At 48.9% G+C, this 9,887-nt stretch overlaps 1 protein-coding gene across 3 annotated transcripts in view; it reads right to left on the bottom strand.

Moving 5' to 3' along the window:
• GORASP1 (golgi reassembly stacking protein 1) overlaps positions 1 to 9,887 on the bottom strand; it is a 28,278-nt gene that overhangs the window by 12,858 nt on the left and 5,533 nt on the right. For all 3 annotated transcript variants that reach the window (XM_069084327.1, XM_069084326.1, XM_069084325.1), the window contains exons 2-3: positions 521 to 601; positions 173 to 376 (exon numbers count right to left, since the gene is read on the bottom strand). In XM_069084327.1, coding sequence (XP_068940428.1) covers positions 173 to 376; positions 521 to 601 — 285 coding nt within the window. The remainder of the gene's footprint in view (positions 1 to 172; positions 377 to 520; positions 602 to 9,887) is intronic.

Below are 9,887 nucleotides of genomic sequence, written 5' to 3' on the forward strand. Positions count from 1 at the left end.
AGTCAAGCGGAGTAGACTAGGGGGCTGCTGGAGGGCAGAGGGGATCCCACCAGGCAGAGGATCTAGAGGGTGGGAAGCCTGGCACCCAGGAGCCAGGAATTCTAGGCAGTGAGTCAGGAGTCAGTGGGGGGAGCCCCGGGGAGGAGGCGGGCGCTGGACGCCCTCTGCTCACCAGAACGTGCCACACGTGCTCGTTGGCCTTCTGGAAGCTGCAGAAGCGAACGCTGGCCCCCAGCAGGCCCTGGCCGCCCCACATGTTGCTGGGGACCACCTCCACCTCACGCACTCGCAGGGTCTTGGTGCTGTACACCTCCAGCTTCACTGGCTTCTCCATGTTGGCCTTCAGCAGGTCCTTCAGCGTGCTGCTCTCCTTGTTCTGTTGTTGGGGAGAGAAAGTGGGGAGGGGTCCCCCAAAGCTTCTTCCTGTTAACACACCTTGAGGCCCACAGCAGAGCCTGTCCCAGCCCTCCACCCCTGGCCCACCCAGCACCAGGAGGGTAGGGCCCAGCCCAGGACTCACCAGCCTCGAGTGGCCAATGGTGATGATGAAGTCAAAGAAGGGCTCCAAGCCGGCCTGCTGGGCTGGGGAGTTCTCCTGCACCTGGAACACAGGGACCCAGACACCCCAAGCTAAGTCCACGGCTTCAGGCCAAGAAACCTGCAAGCACTTCGAGCCTCACCCCTCCTCCCCTGCTTCTGAGGCACTTTGGCACATCGTCTTCACCCACCAACTGCCCATCTGCCTACATTCCTGCACCCGGGTCTCAGCCTGGTGCCTGGCCCAGAACAAGTGCCTCGTAAATGAAGGCTTACTCACATAGAAGTAGTAAGACCAGCACCAGGAGTCGTGGTGGTAGTGGTGGTAGCGGTGGTAGTGGTAGTGGTGGTAGTGCTGGTGGTAGTGGTGGTGGTGGTGGTGGCAGCGGTGGAAGTGGTGGTAGTGGTAGTGGTGGCAGCAGCAGTAATAATAGCAGTAGCAATACCACCAGTAGTAGTAATAGCAGTAGTAGCAGCACCACTAGCAATAGCAGTAACAATAATAACTAGCGTTTACATAGCACTTTAAGGGCACTTAATAAGAACTTTGTTACAGAGTGTGACGTAGGTTCTATTATCCTCATTTCACAAATGAAAAAGAGCTGAGGTGAAGTGACTTGCCCAGGGTCACACAGCTGGGAAGCATCTGAGACAAATTCAGACTCAGGCCTTTCCTATTCCAGGTCCTGGGCTCTCTCCACTGGACTACCTGGCACTCCTGGCAACTTTGACAGATTCCACTGATGTCGCCCCATCAAGCCTGGGGAGCTGAAGGACCAGTGAATCCAAAGTGAACAGGCAGAGATCACGACGACAATGCCCAGAGAGGCAGGGCTGGGGGCTGGTCAGAGACTGAAGGCAGGAGATGAATCCAGGATGCACAGCAGGGAGACTGACCTTTTTTTTAATTCACCTATTTTCCCCTTTAACTATCTGAAGTAGATGGCTTTTTGTTTGGAAAAGTAAGTACCTCATTCCTAAAACAATCAGCACAGATTTCCCCAGTCACTCCTATGTTCCCAAAGGCATGCCAGTCTGGGAGAAATGGGAGAATGTTCCAGCAACCTGGTGCTTTTGAGGAGGTCACAGTTCACACACGTGACAGGTTAAAGAACACCAAACACAGCTGTGCAAGCAAGTCTAGCCAGAGTGTGGGAAAAGGGAAGGCTGCATTCACAGAAGGGGTGAAGCTGCTGCTGGTTCTGAGGAATGGACAGGATTTGGATGAGGAAGAGGAGGGAGGTCATTCAAGGCAAGGACAGCATGAGCATGGTGTATTCCAAAGATACAATCTGGAAGACACCAAGAGGAAGCAGCCGGGTAAAAGGTACAGGGTAGCACAGGGACCCCTGGAGAAGCCTTTTGAAAGGGAAGCCCTGGGCAGTAGAGAGGCCAAAATTCTAACCCCAGAGGCAATCATGTGCCAAGGGGCATGATGGGCAAGGTCATCTAACAGAACTCTTCATGGAGGAGAGAAACTGGGTGTACGGAGCTCAGGCCAGAGCTAACAAAGGCTGGATCCAGGCCCAGAAAAGTAGGCCTGCTGGTCTCCCACACGTCCACAGAGCAGGACCACTTCGAATTAGCACACAGACATTAATCACCAACCATGTGCTACCAGGTTCTGGAGAGTCAGAGGCAAAAACAAACAAAACAAGCTCTGCCCTTAATTAAGGAGCTTGCATTCTCCTTAAATTCTCCATTAGTTAAATTTTAAAAATGCAGAGGGGGGGGGGGGGGGGGGAAGAAAAAGCACTAACCACTGAGCAGGGAGGGGTCCTGGGAGCTCAGAAAAGATGTCAGGAGAAGCTTGTCCTCAGGCTGGGCCAGGACAGGGAGAGACTCCAGGAATCTCCGTGGGGAAGGAGGACAACCCACCTGAAAGCCCCGAGGCAGGCCATAGACAGGGGCCCAAGGCTGGCTGGCACAGAGAATGTCGAATGAATCTGAAAGACAGACTGGAGCCAGGTGGAGAAGGGCTCTATTTCAATGCCAGAGAAAGCAACAAGCAGATACTGAGGCTTCTAGCAGAGGAGGAATGAGGTAGTGGGGGAAAGGAGAGCACTGATCATGATGCCAGAAGAACAGAAAGGCAACCAGTCATGAAACTTGTGAAAAGCAGAGAAGAGGGCAGATGGAGTCTAGTCAGTCACAGGATGTTCTGCAGCTGCCACACAATGTGCTGTCTCCCTTTTAAGAAAGCTGTGCACCAGAGAGCCTTCTACATACTGTCTGTGAGCTCCGTCCCACATGGCCAGCTGCCAACTGAGCGCCACAGGCTGGACATCCCCGAGACATCTTCAGCTCAACACACCTGACACTGAACTTGGTACCTCCCCCCGTCCTCCACTTCCAAGCTTTCCTGTTACAATGTCGAAGGTGCCCATCCGCCAGGCATCCAGAAGCACCTGAACCCGGCCCCCACACCAGGCAGATTGCCAAGTCTTCACACCCCAAAGACCCATGTCACCTCCTATCTGGACTCCTGTGCAGTCACTCTCCCTGTCTCCTGGCCCTCCCACTCCAGCCCATCTCCCCTCAGACGCCAGAGCAATTTTCCTAAAGTCATATTGGCACAATCTGCTCGGTGGGCAACCTAACACCACAGAGAGTCACAAAGTAACCATGGCTTCTGATCCAGTGATCTTACTAATGAGACAATACAAGATGTATCATTATGAAGAAAAGAAGAAACAATGCAGAAATAACGAAGAGAGGAATGGCAGAACCAAGAAAACACTGTATGTAGTAACAGCAATGTGGTCTGGTTTTTGTTAACTGTTTTGGGGTTTTTTGGGCTAGGCAATGGGGGTCAAGTGACTTGCCCAGGGTCACAAAGCTAGTTAAGTGTCAAGTGTCTGAGGCCCAATTTGAACTCAGGTCCAGACTCCAGGGCCAATGTTCTAACCACTGCCCCACCTAGCTGTCCCTAGAAATCATGTTTTAAGAACAACTCTGAACATATAAATCATTTTGATTATTATAAATACCCAAACTAATGACAAAGGACAAATGAAGATAGATGCTATCTGCAGCCAATGAGAGAATAAACAGAAGCATGTATAGAATGATTTTACATAGATATACGCATTTGTGTCTAATGCTAGGGCAGGGGGGAGAGGAAGAAAAGAAAAAAAGCAAAAAAAAAGAAATGCACATGATAATTTTATTATGTATTTAAAAGGAATAACAATTTGTACATATAGATTTGCAGTTTCATGAGAAATCATCTTTTTTATTATACTATGTTATAGAAATAGATGTTTTATTCCATAAATTTAAAATAAATTTTTTTAAAAGTCCATGGCACAGTTCCACAGAGGGAGAATGCATTCAATATATTTTTATCTTGATGATGATGATGATAATTCTATGAGTAACAATTCACTTTTTTTTAAATATATAGAATTTCTGAAAAGGAAAAAGAAAACTATAATGTTCAAAATTCTTTCTTATAACCCTTATTATAATTACTACATAAATGCACTTAAAAGTTGCAAAACCTAACAACAAAACAAAAAAGCTATGTGAGCTTTGGAAAAGTCAAGACCAACTATGTTTTCTTTCACAACATGATTATCATGGAAATGTTTTGCATGACTACACATAGATAACCTACATCAAACTGCTTGCCCTCTCATGGCGGGAAGGGGGAGGTCAGGGAGGTTGGAAAGGAGAGAATTTGCAACTCAAACTTTTAAGAATGACTGTTACAAATTGTTTTTGCATGTAACTGGGAAAAAATAAAATATTAAATTTAAAAAGTCAGACCAAGTCAGAAAGGCCTCAAGTACAGTCCCAGAAATAAACTGGGTACCTATCATTTGAGTACCAGGCTAGCTAAATGCTCATCCTCAGAAGTCTGTCCAGTAGGGGAGGATGGTGGTTTCCATCATGACCATCATGCATCGGTAATCTTCTGAATCAAGGAGGTATTAAAATCCACTTCAATGGAGGGATCACCCTATGGACAATGTCATAAATGTTCAGAGTAAGGAATAAGTGCTTGAAAAATTCAAGTATAAAGATATGCACCACAAACAAAAGCTTTCCACATCCTCTGCATCGAAACTAACACAGGAGTCAAGGCCTTGCCGAGTGTGAAAGGGAGACAAAAATTTAGATCATCATAAAATTATTTAGACTATTTAATCAATAAATCCGATCGATAATTTAGACAATTACTTAACTCACACAGCAATCACAGCTCCAAGTTATGGTGCCGGCAGCGAAGAGCAGGCTACCTGAAAATTTTTATCTCCCTGATTCCACTCCATGCGTGATCATGGCTGAGCCCTAGATGAGCAGAGACATGAGAAATGCAGTATTCTGTTGATTATATCCTGCTGTGGGCTTGTACAATAGTCACAAATGATTTAACTTTACTCAAAGAAGGGACTACTGATATAATTCTAAGTCACTGTACATTGTAAGCCCACAACCTGGTCTATGGTATTTAAACCAAATGGGTCTATGGCTTCCTATGAAGGCTTCATAAATTAGGTGCTCCTTAAAAAGGAAAAAAGTGTGTGTATGTCTGTCTGTGTGTGTGGTTGCTAATGTCACAAAATTGGAAAGAACCTAAATATTCAACAGTTGAATAAATTACAGTATGTTAACTATAATGAGATATGCCAATGTCTTTAAGAATTAAGTATAAGGAAGACAAAACAATGTGGGAAGACACATGAAACCATGCAAAGCCCCAAAATCCGAGCCACAAGAACCATATGTGCCCTACCTACAAAAAACACGTGCTCCAAAGGAGGTGGAGCAAATGCATAACGAGCTGGGATGAAAAGGTTATTGCAAAAAATTCATTTAAAAATGAAAATAGTTTTTAGTTTTGTTTAAACTTACTGCATAGATTTTCTCTTTAAATACACTTGAACCTTTAAATACAAAACTATAACAACGAAATTATTTTTAAAACATCAAGACAACAAGGAAGTATTTGTTTCTCCCCCCACCTGCCGGCTGATGCCAGCAGGCAAGAGGCCTAGAGAGTGTGGAGCTACGTCAGGCACCCTCCAAGTGGGTGGCTTCCTCGACCTTCCTTTCACCAGAGCCAGGCAAAAGTCCACGGCCTCAGATCAGCTCATGGGCAAAGTGGGTAGAACAGCAGCTCCCCAAACAGCTGGTGGCGGGTGGTGAGCCCACTGAGTATGGGATGATGGGACAACAGCCAGTCTGCCTGAGGGAGCAGACACCAGGTTTCTCAGCTGCTTCATCATCTATAGGGATGGTTGGCACATGAAGGTGAGGTGGGGCTGTGGGATCCTGCTTCAGAACCAGGGTCTCTCTACAAAGACAGACTCCTGTAGCCCATCAGCTTCCAGAATACCAAGGGAAGACAAGATTCTTCAAGAGAACATTTCCAATGGCCACAGTGGCTCTGAGGTTCTGTCCCACCTCTAGCCCCAGTGCAACTCACTCCTGGATGTCCCATCAACAGATGTGGAGTGGAACCCCAGGTGTACTCGGCAGACACAGGCTCCACCCTCATAAACCCATCTACAGTGTGGGAGTCCAGGGTCTCTGACTGGCATGTACATCTGTGGGATGCCACCCACACCTGGCAGTGCCCTAGAGAAAGCCCCAAAAGGACCCTCCCTCCCTAGAGGAAAATGGGTTGTTCTACGTTGAGATATCATGGCAATGGCCAAGGGAATCTTTCTTGTGTTATTTGGAGCCCTCTCCTCAGCCAAGAGAAGAAAGCAGGGGGTGTTCTGGGAGAGGGATGCCTTGCACCCAAGGGTCTCTTCCTGTATGATGGCACTGATGGTAATCACACCATCCTGGCACTGTGTCTTTCCATCAATACTTGCTTCATCCAGAAGCTAGGACAAGACAGATGGCCCCCAGAAGCAGAGGACTTGCCTCTGGGTAGTGAGCGAATAACAACAGCAAAAATAATGGTGGTGATGATGATGATGATGATAATGATGATAGTGTTTGAGATATGATTTGAACTTGTCTTCCAGATTCCAAGCCCCATCCAACTGAGTCACCTAGCCACCTAAGTGAAAAAAAATGGCAGAGGCGCCTTCTGGGGACGACGCCCTCCTGAGGAGCCCTGGCCACACCGGACGGTGTCCACCACAGGCAGGCCTGGCTCCAGCCATATTTTACTCTCCTACCTGATGGCCATCCATCCAGCCATCCATGCTCTCTCCCCTGTTCCATTTCCCAGGTCTGGACTCAATCTGATCAGCTGTCACTGATCCTGGAAAGGGTGTGGCAACCTATTCTTGAATCCACTGCAACACAATACCCCTTCCAGGTCTACCCCCACCCCCGGCAGCTGTCCCCCCATTAGAACATTAGCTCCTGGAGGCCAGAGCAGCCCAGCTCATAGCACAGCACAGGAAACATAAAGTGTGTAACAAGCACTCGGTTTGCCCCTGAAAGGCAGCACACACCTCTTGTCCACCACAAGTCAGTGTGAAAGTTTTCTGGGTTTTAAGAAACAAGGCCTTTGAATTAGAAAAGCCTGGGGGACCAGTAGGCATGGGCCAGAGATCTTTTCAGCACAAGGAACACGGAAGTTCTCTACACCATCCTGTTCCTTGCATGTTCCTAATGACATGGGGCACAGTATCTCAAAAGTTGTTGGCTATGTTGAGATGAAATCTGGTCACTCCCATCCTCCTTCAGTGTGCCTCCAGGAACCATACACAAGGCAGCTCTCTCTTCCACCTCACAGCCCACCCTGACACAGCTGAAGGGAATGACCGTGGATCAGTCTGCTGGTCATGGGAGATTAATTAGAAGTTTCCCCTTCTGCTTAGCCTGACTGTAGTCAATCCACATTTAGCCAATCAGAGCTTGGAGAGGAGCCTCCTGGAAATGGGCTGCCCTGAGCCTGGTCCACCTAGCCATGCTTCTGCCCAACACACAGGTGCCCTGGTCCACTAAGGGAGGAGCAAACACAAGCAGGCCATTCTGAAGAGAAGAGTGTGGACTTTGGTCAGTCAAGCAGAAAAAAAGCAGAATCAGGAAAAGAAACACAGTAATCTGTACAGAGCAGGATGAGGTGTGTTCTGGGTCATATGAGAGAACTGAGGGGCACATCTGAGAGAACATTTCAGAATTCCTAGGGAAGGGAGGACCCACAGGCAGGAGGGGCAATGGCCTGTGCATGGCGCACTCTGAGGTCTGCAAAAGGCCAGCCACACACTGGCAGAATCTGGGAAAGTGTGAGTGGCCGTTTACAAGGCCACATTCACAGGCACCACATGGACAAGGACAACAGGAAGGGAGGTGGTGGCAAAGCCCAGGGAAAAGCTGTGGAGATGGAGGGAAGCCAAGCCAACATGTACTGGGGCTGTGATCACAAAGAACCAGCCTTGGAGGACTTGAGGACACCAATCTCCTACCTGGGTGGCCTTGGGCAAGTCACATCCTCCCATTCTATCGCAAGTTCTCTGGGGTCCCTCCTTCCAGCCCGGGGCTCTGAGGTCAGAATGCGGCCTAAACTGTCAGGGGAGGTCAGTGGACGGACTGTAACTTCGTGACTAGGACACAGGACAGGATCTTTATCATCAATAAAATTTATTGGTAATAGAAAAGAAAGAAAAGCTGAGTATATCCAGACTCCCATAACCCTCCAGCCTGGCCGGACCTCTGGTGAAGCCTGCTGTGAGTCCAAATGCAAGCTCCTGGGAAGGAGAGACACGCTTGTCTTTGTCTAGGGCCAAGCATGGCACGTGGCCGGAGCAGGCACTTAATAATACTCATTGAAAAGACTGCAGTAGAGATGTTTCCCATTATGTTTCCCATGATGTGCATCTCCATCAGACCGCTCACAGGCAGGGGCAAGGGGGGGACAACATCTGTGTCTCCATACATGTAAATATACTGACATTTGTTTCTATGTGCAACTAGGGGAAAGAATAAAATATCACCTTTAAAAAGAGCTTGCAGCCTGGTGCTCCAGGAAAGTCACATGGACTCTGAACCAAGGTCCAAGCAGAGTGCCTGGCATACAAGAGGCACTTATTAAATGCTTACTGACCAAGAACAAGACAGCGGGGGAGCAGCGTCACAAGTACAGAAGGTCAGCTGTGCTGGAAGCTGTCCATCTCCTTGCCTGGGGCTGGCAGAGATGCCCTCTCCGGCAATGCCAGCCACTTCTTCCAGGGGGCTTCAAACCAAACCAAGGGCGCACTGGGGAAACATTCCCATCCCTGTACAATCTCTCTTGTGTTCTGCATGAAGCCCTGCTTGCAGGGCTGACTGCTCATGGCTGCCGGCAGCTCCGACCCTGGAGTGGGGGGAAGAAGGCCCAAGCCCGGCTCTGCCCCCACCACCTGCAGGCCTCCTGCCGCCCGTCTGCTCTCTCTAAAATGAGAGGTTCGACAGAGAGCCCCTGAGGCCCTATAATCACTATTACAATTACGAGGACTGCGTTGGGGCAGGAGGAAGGCTGCTCATCAAAAGCCAAGTCTGGTTCTGCGGTTTGGCGAGGAGAGGCACCTCTGAAACAATGCCGCCAGAGGATCCCAGAGCCGGAGAGGCCTTCGAGGTCCTCAGCTGGCCCATGAAGAAGGGGAGTCCAGGGAGCCACAGGGCCATGGGCAGAGGGAGGGCTCACAACTCCCCTTCACCCCATCCCACTGCCTGCAGCTAAAGGGACCTTTAAAGATGCCAGGGGGGAGCTAGGTGGTGCAGTGAATAGAGCGCCGGCCCTGGAGTCAGGAGAACCTGAGTTCAAATCCGGCCTCAGACACTTAACACTTACTAGCCGTGTGACCTTGGGCAAGTCACTTAACCCCAATTTCCCTCCCTTCCCTCCTCCAAAAAGAAAAAAAAAAGATGCCAAATGAGAAAGCACATTCTCTGCTATGTTCCTGCACCCCAAGGATGGCTTTGGCTTTGGAGAAAGGGCTGAGCAGGAGGTCTGTGGGAGGAACCAAACACCAGCAATAAATACAATTCTCAAGGCAGTGAGTGACACTGGCTTCCATAAAGAACCAGGAGCTGGCACAGGGCTTGGTGAAGAATTTAGTGCAGGGCAGGAAATAAGCGATCAAGAATATCCCAAGGCATGGCCTGAGATCTGAACAGGGCACCCATCAGCTCCTTAAGAGGGTCTGCATTCACAACCAAGGTGAGTTCCTGCTCCAAATCATTAGTAGGAAGAGGAAGGCCAATCAAAAGAAGCCTGAGGCTTCACCTCATCCCACCCTGCGATTGTCAAAGATGACAAGAAACGGCCACAGGAAACACTGGAGAGGTCACAGGAAGACAGACACACTAATACACTGTTGGGGCTGTCAGATGGCACAACCATTATGGAAAGCAACTGGAAATCACGCAAATAAAGTGACCCAGAGACTCCATGACGG

This window comes from Petaurus breviceps, unplaced genomic scaffold (assembly GCF_028583685.1).
Source record: "Petaurus breviceps papuanus isolate PSGF00001 unplaced genomic scaffold, PetGlider_PUasm1.0 174, whole genome shotgun sequence".
NCBI lineage: Eukaryota > Metazoa > Chordata > Mammalia > Diprotodontia > Petauridae > Petaurus > Petaurus breviceps.